We start from the raw sequence: 27044 nt of genomic DNA on the forward strand, positions 1-27044 counted from the left end.
CTGGTCCCTGTTTAAGGATGAGGCAAGACCAGGTTTTGTTGGTTTAGGAAGGGAATAGCACCTGGGTGGGTGAGTCCTTTAGACTTGGGGCCCAGCAGACGGTCAAAGCAGCTAAAATAGAAAAGGAACTTGTTCCAACTTTCATGCCAAGCCAATGAAGTTGGGAAGAAACCATTGTAACAAGAAGCTTAGAGCCCTACAGACCAAATTTATGTTAATCCAACCTTATCAACACAAGAAACTTTCCAATAACAGCGAGTCTGGGAAGGCCAATGTTTTGAACTTAGTTTTTTGAAAATGCAGATAATACAAAACATGGTCCTAGTCGATATCCCAGCACCACACTTAGATATTCAAGTCTGCTCACTAAAACCCAAAGAAGATTGATGTCAGGTGTTTTCTAATTACTATATTTATTTTTAAATTGTTTCTGCTAAGTGCATAGATACTAAGATTATTTATAGAATATTAAATATCTTACCTGTCCTGCTGACCCCATTGTCCCCCCACCGTCCTAAAGTGACCACCTTTCTGAACGTTGAGTTTGTTGTCCCCTTGATTTTTCATTTTGTGGATACAGAGTACAGTAGCCTTCCCCGTATCCATGGGGGATACATTAGAAGACCCCTCCTCCGTGTACTGAAGCCTGTGTGTGTGTGTGTGTATTATGTTTTTTTCTTTGAATATATATCTTTTCATTATACGGCTTCTCTCTGGCAGATCCGAATTGCCAGCATCATTACACTTGCTCTTTGGGGCCATTATTAAATAAAATAAGGGTTACTTGAACACAAGTACTGCAATTCTGTGCCGTCACGGTGATACCAAGTGGCTGTGGGTGGGGAGCTTAGACAGTGGGATGTGCTGGACAAAGGGACAAAGGGATGATTTGTGTCCCAGGCAGGTTGGAGCAAGATGGTATGAGATTTCATCACTCTACTCAGCATGGCGTGCCATTTAAACTTACAAATTGTTGCCCTGGCCGGTTTGGCTCAGCGGTTAGAGCGTCGGCCTGTGGTCCTGAGAGACCCGGGTTTGGTTCCCGCTAAGGGCATGTACCTCGGTTGCAGTTTGTCCCCGGCCCTGGTTGGTTGTGTGGGTGGCAGCCACTCGATGTGTTCCTTTCACGTCGATGTTTCTCTCTCTCTCTCTGTTCCTCTCTCTCCCTCCCACTCTACCTGAACAAAAAAAGGAAAAATGTCCTCGGGTGAGGATAAAAAAAATAATAATAAAAAAAATAAATAAATTTACAAATTGTTTATTTTTGGAAGTTTCTATTTAATAATTTTGGACCCCAGTTGATCAAGGGTATCTGAAACCACAGAAAGCAAAACTGTGGATAAGGGACTAATGTATCTATATGGGTATAATATAATCTATCTATTGTTTTATGTTTTATCATTTTATGTGTTTGTTCTATACAGGAATCACACTGTATTCTTCATTGGTTGGCAGTCAGTGGGGGAAACCTGTTAGTGGGGGATGCAGGTTTTAAACATCACTACATGACTCCAAATAGTTTCCTGGGGTAGTTGAACCAGTGCACAGTCCACCAGCTCCTTTCCAGCCTTGATAGTGCAAGACTTCTTAATTTTTGACTGTTAGATGAGTCTGAGATGGCATCTCGTTGGAATTTAAATTTGTAGTTTCCTGCCCAGCGGAGTGGTTCAGTGGTTGAGCGTCGACCCATGCACCAAGAGGTCGCCAGTTCGATTCCCGGTCAGGACACATGCCCAGGTTGTGGGCCAGATCCCCAGTGAAGGTCATGCAGGAGGCGCCCAATTGATGTTCTCTCTCATTCATATTTCTATCTCTCCCTCTCCCTTCCTCTCTCTCTAAAATCAATAAAGAAAAAAAATTTTTTTTCTCTAAATTTGCAGTTTCCTGAGTATTAGTGAGGTTAAGGAACTTTTAATATATTTATTGCTCATTTTATCTTCTGAAAATGCTTATTAATCATTTTTCTATTTTTATAATTTTATTCCTTTTTCTTATCGATTTTTATAATTTTAAAATGTATTTTGTGAACAATTCCTTTTTCTTTGTTTAATATGTTTTTATTTATTTATCTTAGAGAGATAGGAAGGGAGAGAGAGAAACATTGATGTGAGAGAGAAGCGCCCCCTACTGGGGATCGAGCCCACAACCGAGGCATGTGCCCTGACGGCGAATTAAACCCGCACTCAGTCCATGGGATGATGCTCAGTCCACTGAGCCACACCTGCTGGGCAACAACAATTCTGTTTTCAATTATATGTTACAAATATTTTCTCCTAGAAAAGCCTTATTTTTTCTCTATTTATGATCAATTTTGATGATCAGATGGTCTTAGTTTATTAGCCTTTTCCTTCTGTACATTGTTTTTTTGTGTGAATTGTTTGGTAAATAATCAGGCAGCGATCTGTGTGAGGATCTGTTTGTAATTACAACTTATTGGGGGAGATAGTTTTTCCTCCTCCATTCACTGCCAGGGTTTAAGTCAGGCAGAGTCCTCGTAGGTCCTTCGCAGCATTTGTGAGTTTCTTTCAAGTTTATTCTCAGGTGCCGACTTGGCCAGCGTGGACCTGCTTTGCGAGAGCTCCGTGCACACCTGTCACCTTTGGGCTTTTGGCGTTGTCTCGTGTCCATTGTTCTTTGAAGCCATGAAGACCAAAGCCCGGGCCACAGATTCTGCAAATGCCCTCTTTGAAAACGCAACTACAAGGCTTTTCCTTAATTTTCTTGGTTTCTTTCCTCACTAAATGTGTGGCCTCCAAATACTTCTGATTTAGATAGTATTTCGATAGCTCATCAAACATTTTTCCCGAAATGTTTCATTCTCTCCAGCGTTCCTACGTGGTTCAGCGGGAAGGCCCATGGGGATGCCTGATCTGCCATACTGTCAGAAATGGAAGAATTCAGAATTTAAGTTTTTTTAAGAAAAATTCTTACTCTTTCTAAAATATGCACATCAAGGAACAGCCAGATTGTAAAGTCAGGTGGAAGCAGGAGAATTCAATGCACCTGCCTTATCACTAGTCTATATGCGTCCCCAGAGTAGTCTAGAATATGTCAGTACTGAAGACTTACCTTCACAGAACCTTTAAACCGCACAAAGCAGTCTGCCCTCTGGGAGAAAATGAAAGAGGGAAAATACATGAAATGAAGACTGCTCCTTAATTTTGCTTGGCCTCCCTCGTAAACTGACTTCAGGGAAGGACAGTGGTCCCATGGCTCTTTAGAGCCATGTCTAATTTGTATTTGAGCTTTTCCATACGGACCACAACAACGGAGCCAGGGTCCGGAGCTCCATGAAAGCCCAGATTCGAAAACCAGAGCCAAGTGGGGTTCAAGGTGGAGGGCTGTCTCCCAACCAGCTCAGCCCTTCTGTGTCCCTCCCTTCATGCTTTCACACACGCGCGCACACACACATGCACATGCGCACACGCATACACGTGCGCACACACACATGCACACACTCTCTCAAGCCTGGTCACTCATTAGTTATGGAAGAAGCAGCCAGCTTGTTTTAGTCTCTTTCCTACCTTGCCTGGATTCTTTTTGTCCTGGGAGCATGTGAGTCCTTATAAATCAGCTTGTTGGGTAGAGGAGATGTTTTGAGCATCTGTAGTGATTAAGAGATGGGCTTTGGAGTTGAACACAGTTGCATTCAAGTCCCCATCTTGCAGCTTGCTAACTGTTTAGCATCAGGCCAAACAGATCGGGGGGGTGTGTGTGTGTGGGGGGGGGGAGGCAGCCGAATTGATGTTTCTCACATTGATGTTTTTTTCTCTCTCAAAAAAAAAAAAAAATCAATAAAAATTATTTTTAAAAAGACACTACCCTCTATTTGTCAGCTGCATCACCAGGCAAATAGCGATAGTCATTGCTTTATAATATGGAGGTGTGGATTAAATGAGATAATGCATGAAAATACTTAGCACGGTGCCTGACATAATAAACTCGCAACAAATTTTTTTTTAAGCAGGTAAAGAGTAAAAGCTAAAGAATTTAACATTTACAGTAATGTGTTTCTAATATTTGGAGAGCTTTGATCCAGGTTTTGTGTGTTACCTGTGATCAGAGCAGGTGACAGGGCAGGATGAGAATAGTCTCATCTACTTGGAACACCTGAAATGACTTTCTCTAGGGGCTCAGTCACATGACCTGGGAGCTGGCTTATCTAGGTCATAAAGGAGAACTGTGTGCACTTTTGGTATCTATTGCATCTTTACAATACCTGTGCTGGAAGTGTGGCCTGGATACAGGTTTAAAGAGCTCTAAAAACATAACTATCTTCGTGGTTAGAAGTCTAGAAAGTATTTCAGTGTTTTCTTGCACGGGGGCTGTGGATGGAGGGACATTGCATAGCCTGGAGCTGCTTTGGGGTACATCTCAGGAAGCTCAGGATTCCTTGAAGAGGATTTCTGCTGGACCACCTGACACTGGACAGAGACTGCAGTGTTTTAACTAGGTTTGGATAAGGTCACTTCCGTTAGGCCCTTGCTGGTCAGCAGGGAGAGGGAGCTGAGCCAGGTCGAGTCCTGCCCTCAGTCTGCCATCGAAAGAGAGGAAGGCAGATAATGAACAGGGAATGACAGGTGCAGTGAGTGTTACCAACTGGGATTCGGGCTCTGGTGTTTCTTAAGAGTATTATCTAGAGGGTCTTGTATAGATGTCATGCATATAAAACACGCATGTGTGTAGAGTGCTTTGGGGTGAGTTTCAGGGTAAAGGCTTTTTATGGTTCAGTTGAAGGCTGCTATTTCATAATTAATCCCCTCTTGCGCTGACCCAGATCATCCATAATCCAGGGGAGGACAGACAGAAGCAATCAGCCAGGGAACTTGCTGGGGCTGGAACTCATTCCTAGGCACCCCCCGACCTGGAGGGTTTTAAGAGGAACCTTTTCGCTGTTCCCATGAGGTGTATGTTTGAGTTGACGTTGAAAATCCGGTCCCTCCTCACTTGGTGCTGTGCCTGGACTCCATCTCTAGAGCCCTGCACTGGTAATAATGGTGTTTAAATCCTACCCCCGGCCCTGGCGGCCACCTTAAAAGAATCCCTGGCCTCAGGACTGGGAGCTGGGCACTGCTTTGCCACCATAAGTGGCTGCCTCATCACTCACCCCAGAAGTCTGCAAGGTAATTCCCTGGTAGGTAGGGACGGAGCGGAGTGGTGGGGTGAGCTGCTCCGATGCAGTGGCGCTGACTCCGCCCCTCCTGGAAAGGGTGCGGGTTCTATTTAAGGTGGTCTGTGCAGCTCCCTGCTCCCTTCACCTAAACAGCACCACCAGCCTTTCTGGTCTGCTCAGATTCGATTCCCCAGGTTTGCTGAGGGCCTGGGACCAGGCTCCCCTCCACCAGGGTGGGGCTTTTAACCTGTTGATGGATGCCCGTGGACATGCTCATCTTCAGATATTACTGTCCCTCTCCTCTTGCTTCTCCGGAATTGCATGGCTCACCCACCCTCTCCCTGACTTTCTGTCCCATCCTGGGACAAAACATGCGCTGTGTCTTTAAGTGGGCGGAAGTGGCTGGCAGTGCTTTGCTGGGGCACTGCATTGATTAGGAGATTACATGGAGCTGCAGGAGCCGCCGCCTGGGGGAAGAGGCGCAGCTTCTGCTAGGCTCTCGCTCTCCCCTGGGGCTGTCAGGTTCACGGAGCTGGCAGGAGGTGAGGGTGGGTGGGTGGCCGGCCAGCCTGCCTGTTGTCAGCAACTCCTGGGCTGGTTGGCAGCCTTGCCCACACTCCCCATCCTCGTCGGAGGCCGGCAGTGGCCGCAGCAGCTGGACAGGCGGCAGCTCCAGCCCGAAGCTGCCCTTGGCCGGGGCAGGAGCCCGGTTCCCTCCCGGGGGAAGGGAAGCAGGCGAAGCAACACTGCAGTTCTGGCTGCCCGCTTTCTCTCTCCCTTCTCTTCCTTTCTGTGTTCAAGTCACATGACATGGGACTCTGTTCTTTCGGGACTTCGTCATCTTTTCAAATATGTCCTGGGACCTCTGGAGCTGGCACAGGGATGCTGAGGACAGGGTCGGCGGATTGCCGCGGCTGTACCCATGAAAGGATTCAAGCTGTCCTGGTAAGTGGAGGGGGAGAAGGCCCCTTCCTCCGCCACCCTGTGTGCCTGCGCGCCTCAGCATCCTCGCGAGTCTCCTCCAGCCGGTCCGGCTCCCCACACTGGTGTCCAGGGCGCGGATGGGCACCGCTCTGCCACGTTGGGTCACCTCCGGCTCACCCAGCTTCTGCACCGCTGCAGTATTTCCCACCAGCGTCTTCCTGGGTGTTGTGGAAGTAGGGGGACTATGGGGAGAACGAGTCTGTAACTTTGAGGGGCCTGGGAGGGTGCCCGCTGAGGGCACTGGATAAGGAAAGATCACTTTCCCGAGGCTGTGTGTCTGCACCAGGCTATGGGTGCAGTGTGCTCTATGCTCTCCCCACCCAACCAGCGGAGGGCCGTTCTCACCCTGCTCCGGGCACCTCCACCCCCGTGGGCAGTCTCAGCCAGCTAGGGCTTCTCTCCAAGGACAGTCTTGAAGGGCCGGGCTCCAGCAGGGTGTGCCTGGTGTGGAGGAAAGTGCAGCGGCCCGCCACACACACCTGGGGCTGTGGGGCACCTCTGGGCTTCCTGTGCAGACGGTAAAGCCCCCTCCTGCGTGAGGGGTGGGGGGCTGCATTCTAGCTGCAGTAGCCATTGGAATATATTTCCCTTCCGCTTTACAAGTAAAACCTCCCCTTCTCCCTCTCCTGTGGATCAGATGGGCAGGTGAATTGGCTTTTTCTCTGCCTGGGAAGGAGGTTTTGCTTGGAAAACTTTGTCACACCCCCTGCAGGGCAGCTTGCAGCAGCTCAGGAGACAGTGTCCTGGGCTGTGTGGGGCCTTCTCTCCTTGAAGGCTGGGAGGCGTCAGGTGGAGACAGCTTGAGAGACCAGAGCTCCCTGCAGGGGTGCATCCCAGGTGGGGTGGTGACAGGGTCACCTCTCTGAATTGGAGCTTGATGTTCCTAGTCTGGGTGGGTCCTGAGCAGTTCAGTGCATAAGTGCCAGCCTGGCTCTAGGTTACCTCTGGCCTTGCAGAACCCCTGCTCTAGGCCAAACCCTGACAGACCTCTTCTGGCCCACCAGCCTCCCTCCCTCCAGCAGGAGTGCCCTTCAGGGGGTCCTGAAAAGGTGCTTTGCGGAAGGGAAGGGAAAGAGCTCAGTTCCTGCAAGCTTTGCTCTTGCTCTTAAAGCTGGGAGGTCTGTGGGCTGAGCGCTGCCCTGTGCACCGGAAAGCTACTGGTTCGATCCAGGTCGGGGGTTCGCATACAGGAGGTGATGTTTCTCTGTCTGTCTGTCTCTCTCTTTCTTCTCTCTCTAAAATTAATGAAAGCATAGCCTCAGTTGAGGATTAAAAAAACAAAAAACCAATTTAACCACCCCCCCCCAAATCTGTGAGGTCCTGAGTAGTGCTGAGCATCAGTGACCACCCAGCCTGTAGTTTCTTCTGGTGAAGATTTGCTGTCTCTCCCTCTTATGTTTAGCTCTTGTACTAAACGGCCCTTTCCTGAGATGGAGAGAGGGGGATGGGGCACTGCACTGTCATCCTGCCTTGCTTTCTCGGGCCAGGTGCCCTGTTCCTGTGTTGGAGCGTGAGTGGAGTCTGTCGGCACCGGGCGTTCCGGGCCGGGCGGGGTGTGAGCTGCCCGTGACTGTCAGCGGAGCGGAGCTGGGCTGTGACTCCAGGGAGGGCCCAGGTGCCACCAGGGGGGAGGCTGGGCTCCCATCAGAGTCCCGCGTCCCTCCACGCCCTTGCTGCTGACACAGCCAGGGGGGCACTGAGGGGGGCTGAGTGGGGACGTTCAGGAGCAGACGCCACTTGCACAGGGAGCTGTGCTCAGCCCAGCGGGTGCCTCAGAGGTGTGCAGAGATGTTTGTTTTAAAGATCTGCCTTGAGTGTCTCTCGATGCATTTCAACAGGACAGCAGTGTCAAGCGGGAAACTATCACTGGTGTAACCTTATCCTTTTCAGCCAAATACAATATTACAGGATGGGAAATGTTGTCATTTATGTCTGCCTGGACACCGTTAGGTCCTGTGATCTCTCTTGTGTGTGGACGTCTGGGGTTGGACTCCTGTGTCAGGGTCTCTACAGTGCCAACACACAGAGTTGGTGGGGACAGCATGGCCAACTCTTTTGGCTACTTTGTTCTGGAAAACAACACTGTCTACATATGGAAGAGAATGGAACCAAGTAACTTTCCAATGTTTGAGTTATTTCTACAAACATTTCTGGAATGCCTACTGTGTGTTAGTAGTACACAAGCGGATAATACTGATAATAACCATTGCAATGACCGCCAACATGGAAGGCGTACTTACCATGTGCCAAGCCCTGTACTGAGCACGTTGCGTGTGTGAAGTCACACGGGGCCGACAGCATCGTCACTAGACCCCATTTCACAGAGGGAGGAGGGTAAGCCATGCAGCTAGGAGGGGGCTTCGGTTTGCAGCTGATTTTCCCCGTGACTCACCTTCTTTGTTGCCTTTTAAAGGGCACCTGCCTTTGTATTTAGCATAATACTATAGATTGACTTTTCACTCTGGTGTGCTCTCTCTGTCTGATATTTATTTGGTTAGTTAATTAGACTTTCTAAAAGTATATGGAAATGAACTGTATCCTCACTGTAATCCCAGGACCTGGTGTTTGCATTTGAGAGGCAGGGAAACTGAGGTGCACAGCGGGAAATGCAGGGTTTTAAATAAATTAATGCAGCTAATTAGTGAAAAGCCAGGGTGCGAACTTGTTGCTTGACCACGGTTTCAGTTTTGTGACGACCACAGCAGCAGTGAGGTGGTCTGGGTCAGACCTGTTCTCCCAGAGAGCTGGGTCAAGGTCCGCACATTCCCTGTGCATCCAAACTTTCACTCTGCAGGTGTCTTCACAGCCCTGCCCAGGCGTTGTGGGGGCTAAAAAACGGAAGGACAGTGCCTCTGACTTCCAGTGACTGCTAGTCTTGCAGAGAGCACACACCCGCCCTCCTCCCTCACACACAGCCTGTGGCACACGGAGAGCACACGCCCAGCCCCCTCCCTCACACACAGCCTGTGGCACACGGAGAGCACACCCCCAGCCCCCTCCCTCACACACAGACTGTGGCACAGGGAGAGCACACCCCAGCCCCCTCCCTCACACACAGCCTGTGGCACACGGAGAGCACACGCCCAGCCCCCTCCCTCACACACAGCCTGTGGCACACGGAGAGCACACGCCCGCCCTCCTCCCTCACACACAGCCTGTGGCACACGGAGAGCACACGCCCAGCCCCCTCCCTCACACACAGCCTGTGGCACACGGAGAGAACACACCCGCCCTCCTCCCTCACACACAGCCTGTGGCACAGGGCAGCGAGTGCTGGGAGACCGACCCTCTCGAAACCCCTCGGCGACGGGAATCCGTTTCAGCCAGGGCAGCAGAGAAGCATCGTGGAGTAACTGGCACTTGAGTGGCCTGGACGGCTGGACACACCTCTTGGAGTCAGGAAGTTACCACGGTGCTTTTGGATGAAGTGGATCAAGGCGTGTGTCTGATTGACAGGTGGCTGGGTTGTGCGTAGAAGTCCTCCCTCCGGTCCAGCCTGTCCCTCATAGGGCAGGGGCTTTCTGGTCTCGGCGGCGGTGAGCGAGCAGGCGGTGCGCGAGCAGGCGGTGCACGCGGGCAGGTGGGGCCGGCCACCAGAGCTGGAGGACGCCTGGCATTTGCAAGCCAAGTAATTTTAAAACAACAATAACAAATAAGTTCTTTAGCTGCTACACGGTAAATGTTTTTTGCATGTATATGTGATGTAAAGCTTTTCCTAATTCCTGTACATCCCCGCACGTGGGACGTGAAGATGCTCCAGTCCCTGCCGAGCTTCACACCTCCTTCGGCCTCTAAATGACTTGGCCGGCGGCAGTGACTTCAGTCTCGATTCCCTGCCCTCGTGGTCCTGGTCCTCACAGGTGTTGGAGTTGGTGGTGCAGTCTCCCCAGAGTTTAGAGGCTGTGACAGACCTTCAGGAAAGTCAGGTGCTGGAGGACCTGCTTCTGTAACAGAGAGACTGGTTGTGACACACAGCAGGCCAGGCCCACAGGTGGGAGGAACCGGGAGTTTCTCTTTCTGCTGGAGCGGGTGTGCGAGTAGGCATGCTGGTTTACGTTGCTAATTAGGACTCGGGGTGCTCTGCGAGAGAACCCACTCTCTGATGTCCTCACCAGGCACCTGGGACAGAGGTCATTTTCCCTCGCCTCTACATTTCTTGGAGAGTAGTGGTCAGCCATATGTTATTTCATAGCAAAGGTCAATGTGCGATGTATTTTCTTCCTTCAGATCTGGTTTAGATCCATGCAAGGAGAAGTGGGTTAGGAGCCCTTAATTTCGACATTGAAAAGTGTGGCATTTCTCTCTGCAGTGTTAGGATCGGGACCTAGAGTTCTCCTTCAAGGTTCATTCTGTGCACATTTATTCGCGAGGGGAGGAAGCCTGGGCATGGCCCCTGCACTGTTTTTAGAACCAAGCCTCCCGGCTCTTCAAACATCCCAGAAAGCGAGCTGCAGCGACAGTCGGGTCGCTCAGGAGCTTGAGACTCTGGAGCCACTCTGGGTCTCAGTCCTGTGACCCCCTCTCGGCCTGCGGTGTGGCTTGCAGACGACTTCTGTTTGCCGTGGGGGCAGCTGCTTTGAAGGCGGGATAGATTCACGGTGCTGGACAGACTGGTCTCTCTCAGCTTCCTTTTTACGAACGTTTAGAAAGAGGTCACTCTTCTGATAGGGGGCCCTTGTGTTGTGGATATTGGTGCACTTTACGAGCCGGCAGAAGACACTGGAATAACCCTGTATTTGAAAATATTAAGGGTTCATGTACAGATGTCCCCCGCGGCACACCCTCTTGCTAACAGCGTGAGATTTGCTTTATTATTTGGTAGGATGAGAATCCGTTTTTCTGCCCTCGGGTAAATCCAGGGACTGAGTGCTGGCCATCTAAGCATTTAAATTCCTTGAGTGATCAAGACATCCCTGGGCAACGACTAAGTCTTCTGACTGAGGAGTTCTTAAAAGGATAGGCCTTTCCCACCTCTCACCCAGGTCTCTTCTTTGGGAAGCTGCACCCGGCTTGATATAAACAGCAGTAAACATAACTTGCCTCGTAGTATGTTGTCACCATCGTCATTTCTCTAAGAAGAGAGATTACTCGATTGGAATGTAAGCTTCTGGACGGCAGAGGTTGCGTCCAACAAATCAGATCCCAAGTACCTGAGTTCTTTGCTGCTGGCTAGGAACCCTCCCGGCCAGGGTAACTACTGTTGAATTTTGTAGCTGGAAGAGATGATTTAGGATTTGTCATGATAGAACTTGAAGCAGAGAAGAATGCTTCTGATCTCTTGCTACGTTGTCCAGACTGGACATTGGTTTCCTAAATGAGTTACGAGGATGTGATACACTGGATATTGCTACATGAATTTATGTTTGCTCATCTCTGGCGCTGTGCTTTGGTCTATGTTGGCAGAAAGATGTTACACTGGACAGGCTAGGTTATGCCATGAGAGCAAACATGACCCTGAACCCACCCCCAGACTCAGTAACTTCACTCATTGTAAGTTCGTTCTTGACTACTCCGAATCCCTCCGAGGCACTGGGAGACTCTCCGGGAAGTCACCCTCCGTGTGGTGGCTCAGTGATCCTGGCTGCAGACTACCGGCACCTCCTCCACAATCACTGCAGAGAGCGGAGGACATGTCTCCTAGATGCTTCTCCTTGGAACAAACAGGCTCATCACCCTTTTGGCACAGTGGTCGGACTCGTCACGTGGCCTGCCTGCCTTCAGGAAGCTGGGGATGGATGCTCCTGAATGACAGGAGGAGAGGAGACTGGGGCATGCTGAGCACCGGCGTTGCCCACCTTAGCTGCTTTTCTGGAAGTGCGGGCATGGGCTTGCTCCCCTCCTTGAAACCCAGCCGTGTTTTCTCTCTTCCTGTGGACCACAGGCCTTGATCTGAGATACCCTTGAGGGACCTTGCGTGGTCTTAGAACAGGGGTCTGTGCCGCAGCTGCAGGCCAAAGTCAGCGCACCGCCGATTTTTGTATAGCTTGCAAGCTAAGAATTAAAAAACAAATATTTTGAAGTGGTTGAAAAAAAATCAAGAGAAGACTAATATTTAATGACATGTGAAAACTGTTTGAAGTGCAGCCGTCAGTACCCATACAGTTCCGGTGGCACGCGGCCGGGCTCGTCGGTGTGCGCATCCCCGTGACCGCTCTGGTGCTGCAGCGTCCGTCCGAGTGCAGCGGCTGTGACGGAGAGCTGTGGCCCCCAGAGCCACAGTATGTATTGTCTGGCCTGGTACACAAAGTCTGCTACCTCTCAAATGCAACAAAGTGACATTTTCCCTGCTGTATCCCACCCAGCAGTCTTGTTCTCGTCACTGTAACAGTAATCATGACGATAAGGATGTTAACAAGGACAGCTCATACTTGCACAGTAACTCACTACAGGAACTATTTTAAATATTTTCTGTGTATTACGGCAGCAGTTTTTTGAGTCATGTACAGATCTTCTCAGTCACTAAACTAAGGCACAGAGAGGTTAAGGAATCTGTCCAAGGTCATTGCCAACTGTTTCAGAGCCGGCTCTCCGTGTTCTTAACTCCTGCAGCAGCAAAGCAGCTGAAGACAGGTCTTTGTCCATGAGAGGAGAGATGACTAATGCTGGTGAAAAGTTAGAAAAATATCCTAAGGTCATTTATGGGATTGTGTAATGATATGAATTCTAACAACCAAAGCTGTGCAGAAACAGGGTGGGGAAGAGGTCATGGGTAAAGTAAATGGGGGGTGGCCGAGTGGGGACGTGCGGTGTGGGTTGATCCTTGAAGGAGGGAGATCCCTGAGATTTTAAGAGTCGAGTGGGTCTCTCAGGCAGGGAAGAAGCAAGAACTGGCCCCAGGACCCAGAATGAGGGCCTGGCAGAGGGGAGAGAGCTGAGCAGCCTGTTCGGAACAGAGGGTGGGGGCACGGGGGGCAGGACAGGGCTCATCTATAGACAGCCTCCAATGCGAGGCAGAGCCCGCGGGCCTGTGCACTCAGCCACGGGAAGACTGAGGCTCAGGGCGGCCGGAGGGTGGCGATGCCGTTCCCAGCACCCGGGGCAGGATGCTGAGGGGCCCAGCACTGGGATGGGTGTGCAGTTTGGGGGCCTGTGTGAAGAACAGGCTTAGCCGTTATAACAGTGCTGCTGAGTGTGTTTGTCTGAAGTCTCGTACAGCCCTCACGCAACCCTGCAGGAAAGGTGGCTTCATCCCATTTCACAGGTACGGAGACAGTCTCGGAGAGGTGTAAGGAGCAGGCCCAGAGTCACATGGCAAGAGGCAGACGGGACGAGATGGAAGATGCCCAGCGCTGCAGCCTCCGATCTTACCTCCAGTCCTCGAGTTAGTGAGCGAAGAGGGCTCATTTGTGGGAAATCTGGAGCTTTAAGCTTAACAGTTTAAAAAGGTTTGCCAAGGAAGTGGGGGGTCTTCCTGGCTGGTAGTGTTCTTTATCAGTTGATCATACAGTAGAATAACTTTCTCCCGCAAACCTGCCCCATGGTGAGCCGCAGGCCCAGTCACCACTGATCTGTCTGCTGGCTGCCACTTCAGGGCTGGGTCAGAATTCATTTAGATAAGTTTTCTTTCTTTTTTTTCGCCTGGCCAGTGTGGCTCAGTGGTTGAGCATCAACCCATGCTCCAGGAGGTCACTGTTCAATTCCCAGTCAGGGCACATGCCCAGGTTGTGGGCCTGATCCCCAACTAATGCGGGAGGCATCCAGTTGATGTTCTCTCTCATTGATGTTTCTCTCTGTCTCTCCCGCTCCCTTCCTCTCTCTGTAAAATCAATAAAGAAAAAAAATAAGTTTTATTTTTAATTTGTGAAATATATTACAGTATACATACAAATGAAAGGATATAATGTATCTCTACAGCTTAAAGAAATACAGTTGACCCTTACACCACAAGTTTGATCCTTGCGGGCCCCCTTATACATGGACTTTTCTTAATAAATACTGTGAATGTATTTTCTGTTCCTGATGATTTCCTTTCTCTACTACGTTACTGTATGAACACATACAACATACAGAAAGCGTTAATAACATTTCCTTTCTCTGGCCTATGTTATTGCATGAACACATATAACATACAGAATGTGTTAATAACATTTCCCTTTCTCTGGCCTACGTTGCTGCATGAACACATATAACATACAGAATGTGTTAATAACATTTCCCTTTCTCTGGCCTACGTTACTGCATGAACACATATAACATACAGAATGTGTTAATAACATTTTCTTTCTCTAGCCTACGTTACTGTATGAACACATATAACATACAGAATGTGTTAGTGTTTATGTTATCTGTAAGGCTATTCGTAGTTAAGTTCTATGGGAGTCAACAGTTACGTACTGATTTTTGACTGAGCAGAGGTCTGCACCCCTAACCTCTGTGTTGTTCAAGGGTCAGCTGTGATTAAACAGCGTCTGCTCCCCAACCAGTTAAGCATTAGAACATTATCTAAACTTTTGAAAGCCGTTTAGTTGTTTTGTTTGTTTTATAAGATTTATGACAATATTCAAAGGCCGAGAGGACAAGTCCCCCAAGTACAAATTTTGGGGAGTGAGCACTGCCCGGTTCCTGAGTCTGGGCTGAGGACTGTCCCCCGGCGGGCGCTGTGCGCCTCAGCCAGGCTCCTGGTTCCAGCACCAGCAGAGTGCTCGCTCCGCAGCACTGGGCTCCTCCCTCAGCGTGATACGCCCCAGGGGACAGCGGGGGTTCTGCTGCTTTCTCCTGCGGTGACTCCAGGCAGGGTGCTCACTCTCCCTGGTCCTCGAATCACACTCACCTGTTGTAAGGATCAGGCGGATCGAATGAGGTCATTCCAGTTCATGCACTTGGGAGAAGTCTGGCACACTGTGACCACCTATAAATGTTCGGTACTCTTACAGTCTTCGTTATTTTGTGTCTGGCATTGTTCAAAGACCATGGTCCTTGCTCTCCACACACTTAAAACCCACCGTCACTTCTCCTGCCCTAGATGGATACAGAGAATGCTGACCTCTATCTTTCTTGGCAGAGCCAGGAACAAAAGTCTGGGCCTCTGTCAGCTAGTTTTACTTTTCCTTTCAAGTCACCAAACTTTCAAATCCTGTGTTTTAGTCTTGGTCCTTTTCTGGAGCTCTCTGTCTTGTGTCCCGCGGGGTATGGTCACTTAGTCACTTAACTGGAGGCTAGAACGTGTCTGCACTCACAGGGCGACCAGTGCACTCATCTCCAAGATGACAGGTAGGATGGGAGCTGCAGAGTTGATCTCTGCGGACCCTCGCTGACTCCAGGCTCAGGGTCTCTGATGTACAAGACTCTGATATTCTTCCAAGCCCCTGGGTTTTTCCTGTCCTCTCTGACTCACGGGCTCATTGTTTACTTGGTGTGCACTCTCTGAACACTCACTGGGTGAGGAGAGGAGGTTGGAACACAGCCACCACCGTGAGCACTGTGCTGGCCCTGGGGTGCCTGGCCCTGGGGCAAGCCAGACTAGACCTCCCCGGGCAGGTCCCACCAGTGCTCTTATAGGAAAATTCCACAGCCTGCTCAGATGTCTCTCCTGCTGTCGTGCACATAGATTCATCTTCCAGTGAAGATCTTTTCTGGACCCTTTCTCCTGAGTGGGAGCCTCCCTGTGTACTGATAGCATCCCTGCAGCGACAGACCTCAACGTTTTAAACCTACTGACCAGTCAGAGTTTATATCCGGTGGCATTATGGCTTCACATGCAAAACCCCTTTGTTTCCAGAGCCCTAACTTACAAACCTCAGGATGCAAATTTTGGGGGCTGTACCATCGACTTTTGAAGGTGACCTGCTCTGCCGGCGGCACACTATTTTGCTTAGCCATGTTTTGGTCCGAAATGTACCTTTTAAATACATTTATTATTCTGCATCTATTGACTTCGGCGTGTTCAAATGTTTTTTTTTTAACCCTCTGATTTCATGAATCAACAATTTCCGCCTCTAGTTCTTGCCTTCTGTGATGCTTAGTGTTGTGCGTCCCATTGGTAGTAGGAACTAACCACTGCCCTTCCGCCGGTGAGCAGTCCGGACGAGCCGTTACATTCATGGCTGCAACGACGGAGCTGTTCACAAGTCTGCGCTGGGGCTTTCACGGTGAACGCTGAGCTCTGGGACGCCGAGAGTGTGCACAGTAGGGTGGTTTCCCTCACTGGCTGCAATCTCCCTTTCTGCTTAAATTCTCCTGCGTGTATCTCTTTGCCAGCAGTTTTCAACATTTTTCATCTCATGGCTCACATAGACTAATCATTGACATTCTGTGGCATACCAAAAAATCTATTTTTTACCAATCTGACCAAAAAAAAAAAAAAAAATAGGTATAGTTTTGATTTGTTCACACTGAATGGCTGTCTGTTGGGCTGTCTGTTGTCTTTTTTTTTTTTTTGACAATCTAAGGGAAAAGAGGTCAGTGCCCCTGGCTAGTTTTAGAAACTGTTCTGGCACTCAGGTTGAAAATTGCTGCTCTGGGCATAAGTTAGGACCACTTTTGCGCTGGTCAGTAGTGCTAAAAATAAGTAATAATTGTCATTGCCAGTTACAAAAAAACCGTGGCCACGTTGCAAGAAGGACCGTCAGCTCCAGATCGGCCGCCCTCGGTCCCTCACTTCCTGGCCTGGGCTCACTGCGTGTTTTCCTTCCAGGCGTCTGCACAGCCTCTTCTGGTCGTTCACACTGGAAGCTTCTGAGCTAAGTTTGCCCTTGTTCTTCCTCGCTCCCCGTGTGCTCTGGTTTGGCAGCCTCTCGGATCTGCTTCCACCATGACTGTTGCCAGTGTTAGTTCATGACCTTCAGGTGTCTCGGTGGCCTGTGGCAAGAGCCGCCTAGCTGATTTCTTCTAATTTTTCTTTAAAACAGCTTTATTGACATAGACTTCCTATACCAAACAATGAACTCATTCAAAGTATGCAATTTAATGGTTTCCAGCGTGCACCCATCACGACAGCCAAGGTTAGAACGTTTCATCGCCTCAGAAAGCAGCCTGTACCTTGTAGCTAGCACCCCGGCCTCCCGGCCCAGCCCTGGCAGCTACGGTCTGCTTTCTGTCTCTGTTCATCCCCGTTCCGGACTTTGCGGAGTGCGGTCATGTCTGCATACAAGGGTGGACAAACGTAGGTTTACGGTTGTAAGACAAGTAAGTAATACATCAATCAATAAGTAAGAAGGCAAGACTGAGCACTGTTTGCTTCCATCACTGCGGGGACCTCCTCGCGCCCGGCCCCATGTGCAGACCTCTGCGCAGCCCCTGTCACCCAGGCGTACGCGTGCCAGCCCCTCGTCCGTGTTTCACGACTGAGCAATCTGACTGCTTCTTGCAGCTCTCAGTCCACTTTCCATTCAGTTGTCACACAGGTCAGACTCCCAGCCCTTCTTTAGAAACTGAGTTGGCTCCTTGTTGCTTCAACATACAGTTGACATCTTGCCTTGTGACTCAAGGCCTCCTCCAGTCCGGCTGCCCTACCTGCCCAGGCTCCCTCCATCCCTCTGCAAACTGTCCCCGCCCTCCCCGCACACTTTGTAGAGCCTGTTGATTACTTTCGTGTCACCGGTCTTGGGTTTCGTGGCTTCTTTGCTTATGCTTCTCCTTTCTCTGCCCATGGAAATCTTATTTATCCTTCATCATTTAGCTTTACTGTCACCTCCTTGAAGACATCATCCCAGATTTATCTTTTATTTATATATATATATATTTTTGTTTGTTTGTTTGTTTATTGATTTTCGAGAGAGAGGGAGGGAGAGGGAGCGAGAGATAGAAACATCGATGAGAGACAACATTGATCGGCCGCCTCCTGCATGCCCCCCACTGGGGATCGGGCCCATAACCTGGGCATGCGCCCTGACCAGGAATCAAACCAGTGACCTCTTGGTGCATGGGTCGATGCTCAACCACTGAGTGACACCAGCTGGGCAAAATATCAGTAGTTTTAACTACTTTGAATGTTTGTTTTGTTACAGCCTATTGTGGGCATTGTAGAAAAATTAGAAAATATAAAGTCAAAAGAAAAAGAAACTAGTCATAATACTACTCCCCTCAGAGATAATCACTATTAACGATATGTTTTATGTTCTTTGGGCTAATTCTTTAATGTATGTTATGCATAGAAAGATATAGATAAAATTTATAACTCATTTCATATACTGTTCTGAAATTTGTTAGTTTAATAATATTTTATCTCTTTGTAATAATATTGATTTTCATAACTGTTAAGGGTAGCATTTGCCAATGTGCAAGTGTTTGTCCATTCTCACACTTCACATCTAGGTTATTTCTAATTCTTCAAGATTAAAAACAATGTAATAATGTAATACATTAAAAATAATGTGAAAATAATTCTCTGGATAGAAACTTAGAAGCCAGATTTCTAGGTTCACGGCTGTTAATAGGTAGTGCCAGGTCACCCTCCGGAGGGTTCAGATGTACGTGCCCGCCAGCAGATCACGGTGCTGGGCTGTCCCCTTGTCCTCCACTCTGCGTACCGTCCTTCTGAGCCTCTGCGTACCGTCCGAGCCTCTGCGTACCGTCCTTCTGAGCCTCTGCGTACCGTTCTTCTGAACCTCTGTGTACCATCCTTCTGAGCCTCTGCGTACCGTCCTTCTGAGCCTCTACATACCGTACTTCCCTGAGCCTCTGTGTACCGTCCTTCTGAGCCTCTGCGTACCGTCCTTCTGAGCCTCTGCGTACCGTCCTTCTGAGCCTCTGCGTACCATCCTTCTCTGAGCCTCTGCGTACCATCCTTCTCTGAGCCTCTGCGTACCGTCCTTCTGAGCCTCTGCGTACCGTCCTTCTGAGCCTCTGCGTACCATCCTTCTCTGAGCCTCTGCGTACCGTCCTTCTGAGCCTCTGCGTACCATCCTTCTCTGAGCCTCTGCGTACCGTCCTTCTGAGCCTCTACATACCGTTCTTCTGAGCCTCTGTGTACCATCCTTCTGAGCCTCTGCGTACCGTCCTTCTGAGCCTCTGCGTACCGTCCTTCTGAGCCTCTACATACCGTACTTCCCTGAGCCTCTGTGTACCGTCCTTCTGAGCCTCTGTGTACCGTCCTTCTGAGCCTCTGCGTACCGTCCTTCTGAGCCTCTGCGTACCGTTCTTCTGAGCCTCTGCGTACCGTCCTTCTGAGCCTCTGCGTACCATCCTTCTGAGCCTCTGCGTACCGTCCTTCTGAGCCTCTGCGTACCGTCCTTCTGAGCCTCTACGTACCGTACTTCCCTGAGCCTCTGTGTACCGTCCTTCTGAGCCTCTGCGTACCGTCCTTCTGAGCCTCTGCGTACCGTCCTTCTGAGCCTCTACATACCGTACTTCCCTGAGCCTCTGTGTACCGTCCTTCTGAGCCTCTGCGTACCGTCCTTCTGAGCCTCTGCGTACCATCTGACACCCCACCAGTGCTGTCTGAGAGGTGCATCAATTTGATCATTTGGCGACAGGTTTTTTTTTTTCTTTTAAAGTAATCACTTCTTTTTATTTTATTTATTTTTTAAATGTTTTTTTTAATTGATTTTTTAGAGAGAGAAGAAGGGAGAGAGAGATAGAAACAATGTGAGAGAGAAACATCTATCAGCTGCCTCCTGCATGCCCCCCACCTGGGATCAAGCCCACAACGCAGGCATGTGTCTTGACCGGGAAACAAACTGGGACCTCTCAGTCCATGACCCTCAGTCCACTGAGCCACACTGGCCGGGCTTGGTGACATGTTTTTTATTTCCCCATCACACATTTATATTCCTCCTCTGAATCAAAGCCCTTTTTTTTCTTTGCCCACCTTCCTGTTGAGGTGTTTGTGTTTTTTATTGCTTAGGAGTCTTTAATAAGGATATTAGCCCTTAGTCATACAAGGTATGAGTATTTTCCCTGTAATTTTTTTACTTTAACTTCAAGCTGATTTCTGGCACATAGAAGTCTGTTTCTTTGCTTAAATGTGATCAACTCAATCACTCTTTCCATTTATGGTATCTCTGTTAATATTATTCATAGAAAGTTCTTTCCAACCTTAAGAGTATACATATTCACCTGTTCTTTCTCTGAGTGCTTCTGTGATTTTATTTTTAAAATTTAATACATTGGTCCATTTTGATATAAAATTGTATTCACTCTTATAAAACCCAGGTAACTACATTTTCGGTCATGGATCTAAAAGGTCATGTCCATTTTTCTAGTGTCAGAGCACCGCCCAGATAGATGAGCACCAGTTTTCCAAAGTAGTACAGTCCACCACTTCCCATTGGTCGTCCTTGTTCCATAATCCCTTCTGAAATCACCTGTCATTGTGTGCAAGTAATATATTAGTGATCTCTATCTCAGTAGACTGGTCTGAGGAGTAAGTGAATTTTAAATTAGATATATGACAATTTGTAGTGCACTGCTTGGCACTTGAACATTTCATGTATATGAATGGATGGATGGATGGATGGAGGGATGAATGGATGGATGGAGGGATGGATGAAGGGAGGGATGGATGGAGGGATGGAGGGAGGGAGGGATGGGGGATAGATGGATGGAGGGATGGATGGATGGAGGGAGGGATGGAGGGAGGGATGGAGGGAGGGATGGGGGATGGATGGATGGATGGATGGAGGGATGGAGGGAGGGAGGGATGGGGGATAGATGGATGGAGGGATGGATGGATGGAGGGATGGAGGGATGGATGGATGGGGGATGGATGGAGGGATGGGGGATGGATGGGGGATAGATGGATGGAGGGATGGGGGATGGATGGATGGATGGATGGATAGGGGGATGGATGGATGGATGAGGGGATGGATGGAGTGATGGATGGATGGAGGGATGGATGGATGGTGTGGACAGTGCCAGCAGGACACTGAGGCTGTTGTAAGACAGCAGCAGCTCTTTCATTAAAGCAGGGCCTTGGCCAAGCAGCAGTATAGGAAAAACACTTGCAAATTTCAGTGTGCCATGGGGAATGTGGATGGAAGAAAAGTCATGATGTAGGTTAAGACAGACTCACGCACTACACCCAAGGTTCTTGAGCAAGTGCGAACCATCCTGGAGAATTCTAAGGGATGCTAGAGCTGGAAATTTGGGGGAATTTACCAGGAAAATTTCCCTGGGGAAGAAATATGCATGGGGAGCAGAGCTTTGACAGAAGGCCGGGGCTGAACAGGGTGGATCTGTGGAATGATATCCTTCTATGCAGAGAGAATTATATAAGCAAGGGTATTTTTTAAAAAGTTGAAATAGTGATATTCATTTTTTGCTTTTCTTTCCACCTCCTTTGTTTTTTGTTTTTTGTTTTTTTTTTAATCCTCAACCGAGGCCCAGCCAGTGTGGCTCAGTGGTTGACAGTCAACCCATGCACCAAGAGGTCACTGGTTCAAATCCTGGTCAGGGCACATGCCCAGGCTGTGGGCCTGATCCCCAGTGGGGGGCATGCAGGAGGCGGCCAGTCAACGTCACTCTCATCGATGTTTCTCTCTCTCCCTCTCCCTTCCTCTCTAAAAATCAATAAAGAAAAAAAAATTTTTTACATCCTCAACCAAGGATATGTTTATTGATTTTAGAGAGAGAGGAAGGGAGGGAGAGAGAAACATCAATTAGTTGCCTCCCAACTGGGGATCGAACATGCAGCCTAGGTATATGGCCTGACTGGGAATCAAACCCGCAACCTTGTGCACAGGATGACGTTCCGACCGACTGGGCCACCCAGCCCAGGCAACCTCCCCCTTTGCTTCTGATCTCATTCGTAGCTTTCTCATCCTTCTGCTTTCAGTGCACTGGGAGGCTGTCATGACAAAAGTTGCAGCGCAGTTGGGAAGTTGTCCTTGAAGGGCCAGGGAGCAGGAAGTAAGTGAGACTCAGTGGCCTTGGGAGGGGCTCAGTCGTGTCAGCCTCTCCGGCGCGCTCCAGGCGGAGACGCACTGTTTTCTGTGAGCTCGCTGGCGCAGCAGGTGCTCCGGACCCCAGTGAGCCAGGGGGTGTGGACCGCATGGGTTTCCCGCCTGCTCCACTCTTCAGGAGGCTGACGGACAGATGCGAAGGCCCCGCCCTGCTGTTTCCTGGGAAGCCCCTGGGCACTGGACACGTTGCTCTGAGGGGTGCTGAGTGCGGAGGACACCCCGATGGGTGGCCATTTGGTCAGTATGTCACTGCGCTTGCTAAGGGAGGGGACTGTCCTCGTGAGGAACAGAGAAAGTGCAGAAGAAGGCTTGAGGTGCAGAGAGATGCTGAGCAGACTCAGGACATCGATGATGAAGAAACCGCGTAAAGGAGTCATTGCAGTTGGTTGGTGTTAGTCAAACACTCTGCTTAGAAGTCAGGTAATTGGGTAAAATACTCTCCGTCCCAAGGTCGAAGGGCAAGAAATAATGCTTCTACCTCCACATCCTTTATTCCATCTCCCGGAAGGATTCACCATGACCTCCACTAATGCCATCCTTTCTTTCCAGGGTCAGCAGGCCTGAGCATACGGCCGATTTTTGTAAATAAAGTTTTACTGGGACACAGCCACCTTCTTTCGGTTACCTGTTATCTGTGGCTGCTTTAACGCTACAGCTGCAGGGTTCAGGCATGGTGACAGGCCATGTGGTCTGCAAAGCCTAAAGGACGTGTGGTCTGGCTCTTCACAGAACACCTCTGCCAGCCCCCGGTAGGTCATGAACAGGTGACTGGTTCTGAGTTGCTTTTCATGAGCACTGTGCTTTGCACCAGCCATGCAGCTTTCTGGACGCGTGCCCATTTTTTTATGGCACATATTTGCAAGGTGACTTCCTAGAACCAGCGGTGTGGTCTGGGCTCAGGCTTTGTCACAGCACACTCTGACCATCTGAACTGCCCTCTGAGACCATGTGCAGGGCTAGGACCCCATGAAGAGACATTACTCGTTTCTAATGTTTGTTTAGGCTCAAGGATGCTCGTGTTCCAGAGAAACCGAGGCCTGGGGAGATCAGGACAGGTGTTCCGGGTGACATCAAAGGGCAGGATTGAGTCCATTCTGTGGAAGAAAAGAGCCCTGTGCTTCCTGCCCTCCTGCCCACCCCTTGCCCACCCTCCACGCCCGCTCTGCCGTCTGTGGTTCTGGACCCAGAAGCCCTAGGCTTCGCTCCTCTGGGTGGCTGTCCCTTGGGGCAGCCATCCCCCCTTCCGTTTTCTTTTTGACCCCACCCCTCACTTTGCAGTCATCTTTCTGACCTCCCCCACCCGGGCCCCGGGCCCCACTTCCTGGGGCTAACTGTCCCTGGGAGGCTGGTTTAGAAAAGCAGATGAGATCTTGGGTTCCCCCACATCTGCAGTGCCTGCCGGCTCTCCTGAGTGGCAGCGGTCACCCAGGGGCTCTGTCTTCCTGGGAAGACAGCTGGAGCCCAGAGAACTAACTGGACGGGGTAGCATGGCCCAGGGCCCTGGGGCACCAAAGTGGCAATAAGGCAGCTGCTGGGCAGGCTGAGCTGGCATTTCTGACCTTTGTGGAGAGAGGGCGTCCTTAAAGGGACAGTGAGCTCTTTTCTTTGCTGGTGGCCTACTGCCAGTTCAGATGCCAGGGATCTGAAGAGGCCATTGTTCTGGCCATGGGAGACAGGGCCCAGCCCGCCCAGTCCTTTTCCCTTCCCATTAGCAGCCGCGTGTTCCTGTCTGATGTGCAGCCCGTCAAGTGTGGAGGACGGTGCGCTCTCTCCAGTCACCAACCCCCTCGCCTCCTCCCCCACAGCCTGAGGCAGCCTGGCCAGCAAAGCTAAGCAGTAGAGCAGCTCTCACAGGCCCCCAGCTCCCCGCCAGTGCCCCACTGGCGAATGAATGGTGTCTGCAGGCTGGGTGAGGTGCCCAAGGGAGCTGTTTACTGTCCCAGGTGAGCGGGGTCCCACAGGTGCCTTCGCTGACCTGCCGGCAGAATTGTCTTAGGTGCTTGTTCAAACCATAGGTTCTGGTTCCAGTTCTAGAACTTCCGAAGCCCTGGCGTCTGGTTATCGGCAGGCTTCCCATAGTTTGAGGACCACTGACTTATTCATGACCCCCAGCCGGGCTGGCCGTCGGGATCATGTGGGGACACACCGGATCGGAACGCCTGTGCAGGGCCTACGGATTTGAGCCAGGGGGCCTCTCCTTCGCGGGTAAGAGCAGAGGCCCTGGAGCTGGCCCGCTAGGCTGGAACCCTGGCCTCACCAGCTACTGTCTTTATGATCTCTGGTGAGTTTCTCAGCCTCCCTGTGCCTCCGTTTTTCTCCCCCGTAAAATAGGGATAATGTAGTATCTACTGTACAGCGTGGTTATGAGTGCTGGAGGGGTTTATATTCGTGAAGTTCTTACAACAGAACTAGCATATCATTAGTGCTATGGCAGTTGTCCTGAAACCTTTGTGGTAGACTCCTGGTCCAGGTTGGGGATCAGGTCTTGATAGTCCTTCAGTGCGAGGCCCCGCCCCGGAGAGGCGGGGCTTGGGAGGGAAGAGCCCTGTGCCTTGGGGACCGGCTGCGGGCTCCGGGAAGGCGCCCGGCACAGCACAGCCTCCGGCCTGGGCCCAGCCTGCACAGTGCGGAGCAGGCCCTCCGACTTCCAGCAGGCGAGGGGGTGCTGATGAGCCCTGGACGCTGTCACCGGGAGGCCAGAAGCCACGTCGGCCAGGCTGGCTCATCTCTAAAGAGGGAACTCAGGGAAGAAAAAACAAGGCCAGAAATAGCGAGACATAAATACGAAGGCTTATAATTACTATCCACACCCAGCTCAGTCCCCCGAGTTACACTGAGCAGTTACACTGACCCTCTGCGCAGCCTTCCTGCCCTCCAGGAAGGGGAGTGGACAGGAGTGTGTGGGGGGACCTGGGCGGGGAAGCAAGGGTGTGGGGGTGGCATCGCCCTCAGGAACACCGCTCAGCCCACACGGGCACTGCGGTTTAGCATGCGTCCAAGTTTTCATTATAACTTTTTGGTTTTGCTCAGCTATTACTTTTCTGAAAATGATCCTGTTGGACTGAATTTTTCCATGTTTAGCATCCAGCTCAGGCTCCTTTTTCTTCCTGTGCACTCTTGTTCTACTGCACCTTCATCCTCCGGAACCACATCTGTCCTCTTGCTTGTCGACATGGCCTGAGGAGAGAGCAGGCTGGGGGAGCAGGGAGCCCGGGGCCGCCTCGCTCTCCTTCTGCCCGCCCCGGGGTGTTCTGGCACAGCCGCAGCTGGACAGAAGGTCACTGGTCAAACAGAGAATTTGAATGCCATCTACCCAGGCAGTGGCATTTATTAGATCCTAATACCAGGGCTTGTGGCGGGTCAAGTGCTAGATTATTCAGAAGAAAACAAGCCAGCCCTCCAGGGAACAGCTCCTGGGCGTGTTCCATCCTGATGTAAATGTCAGCATGCAGGGCCCAGCAGTGGGCAGGGAGTTCCTAGCATCCGCGGACACCCACTGCGCGCAGTTTACAAGGCTTCCGGGAAGCTGCACAGCGGCGTTTCTGTTCTCCGCGGGGGCTCGATACCTTTGGTGGCTCTGAGCCTCCAGGGATGGGCAGGAGCAGTAACGCAGGGGCTCGGGAGACAAACGTCAACCTGTCTTGGGAGAAGGATGTGGAAGCTGCGGAGGAGAGGAGATCATTGCTGTGGGTGGGAAAGTGGGCTCAGACGCAAAGGCCGTTCTGCTTTGGAGATTCGCGGAGTCTGAATATATTTCTGGCCCCTAACAGTAGAGGGAAGACGGGTCTCACCATGCAGCCCAGGGAAGAGGCTCCGTAGCACAGAAGCAGGTGGAGAGCCTCCAGCCTTGTGGGTTTCAGTACAAAGGTCAGAAAGCTCATGCTCAGTCCACATCGGAGCCTCGCTGGGCATTGCCCGCTGTGGGCCCTGCTCAGACACAGGTGGTGTGCCGGAGCTGGGAGGCTTCGTAAGGTCCCCTGGGTGCACCTGCAGGTGAGGCTGTGACACTGGCCCCTGACTGCGAGCCCTCCAGGAGCTGCCCTCTTGCATTGTGCGGCGGCTTAGACTCAGAGTGTGTCCCTGTTATTTCACCCTGTTTGCTGTCTCATAACTTTCCTTTGGGAAAACAAAACCCTGGACTCTTCCTTCCTTTGGCTTTTTTTCTTCTCCCCTACTTTTCAAATACTTGGCATCCTGTGTCCCTTCTCTCTCGTTCAGTCTAAACAGCCCTATTCCTTCCCAGCTTTGCAGGGCGCAGGGTTTCCAGACCCACCCTGTCGTGTTTCTCCCATCTGGAAAGGAGACCTCACCAAGTATGGTCGGTACCCCCGGTGGTTTCATTACCTCCGTCACTTCTGCTGTTGCTGAGGCCCCAGTGTAGGTCAGTGATTCTCACAGCCACACTGTAGTTTTGGTCCATGCTGAGCGCGGTGACGTCAGCCCACTGGTGACTAGACGGCCACACTCCGAGGGTCACAGAAGAAGGTCCTTGCCCAAGGTCAGGGGTGTATTCTGCAGTATCCCTTACAAAGGCAAGCTCCAGTGTCTGGGTACTTGGCTGATCAACAGCGTGCAGACTGTGGGGAGGGCGTTTGACTGGGACCGGAGGGTACGGCAGCGCCAGATGTCATAGCTCATATCCGTGGAGAGCCAGTGCCCGGGCTGCGCTTGGCGGCGTATCTCTTCGTGACCTCTCTTCTGTCCCTTAGGTTCTGACCGGAAGGGTCAGGCTATGCTAACACTCTCGAAGGAGGATTGGTTTAGGGGTTAGAAGGAAGGAGCTGCCCGCTGTTCACCACGAGCACCCTGCTGGCTTCTCAGCTCTTCTCTGGGGGACAGGACGCGCAGAGGCAGGAGGGGGGCAGGTAGTTCGCGGCAGTGACGTGGTCAGAAGAGAGAAAGTGAGCCGGGAAAGGACTCGTGCCCGGGTGACGGGCCCCACCTGCTGTGGTCGGCATTGCTTTCGTCTCCCCTCACTCTGCAGCCAGAGCCCACCTCCCTTTGCCTCTGACTGGCACGGGGAGGGTGCACGGTAAAGGAGGACCGTGGGGCAGCAGAGCAGGAAATAACTGAGAAGGGTCACCCAACCCCTTCTTAAAACAAGTGGG

The 27044-nt window shown here is 50.8% G+C and overlaps 1 protein-coding gene across 3 annotated transcripts in view; it reads left to right on the forward strand.

Moving 5' to 3' along the window:
- GRAMD1B (GRAM domain containing 1B) overlaps window positions 1-27044 on the forward strand; it is a 162336-nt gene that overhangs the window by 68478 nt on the left and 66814 nt on the right. Inside the window, exon 1 of one of the 3 annotated variants that reach the window (XM_036276190.1) lies at window positions 5585-6058. The exons of the other annotated variants lie outside the window; for them this stretch is intronic. Within the exon in view, the coding sequence (XP_036132083.1) occupies window positions 6036-6058 (23 nt within the window). The 5' untranslated portion in view covers window positions 5585-6035. Of the gene's footprint in view, window positions 1-5584; window positions 6059-27044 lie in introns of those variants that run through there. 3 annotated transcript variants of the gene reach the window in all.

This window comes from Molossus molossus, unplaced genomic scaffold, assembly GCF_014108415.1.
Source record: "Molossus molossus isolate mMolMol1 unplaced genomic scaffold, mMolMol1.p scaffold_m16_p_22, whole genome shotgun sequence".
Classification (NCBI taxonomy): Eukaryota; Metazoa; Chordata; class Mammalia; order Chiroptera; family Molossidae; genus Molossus; species Molossus molossus.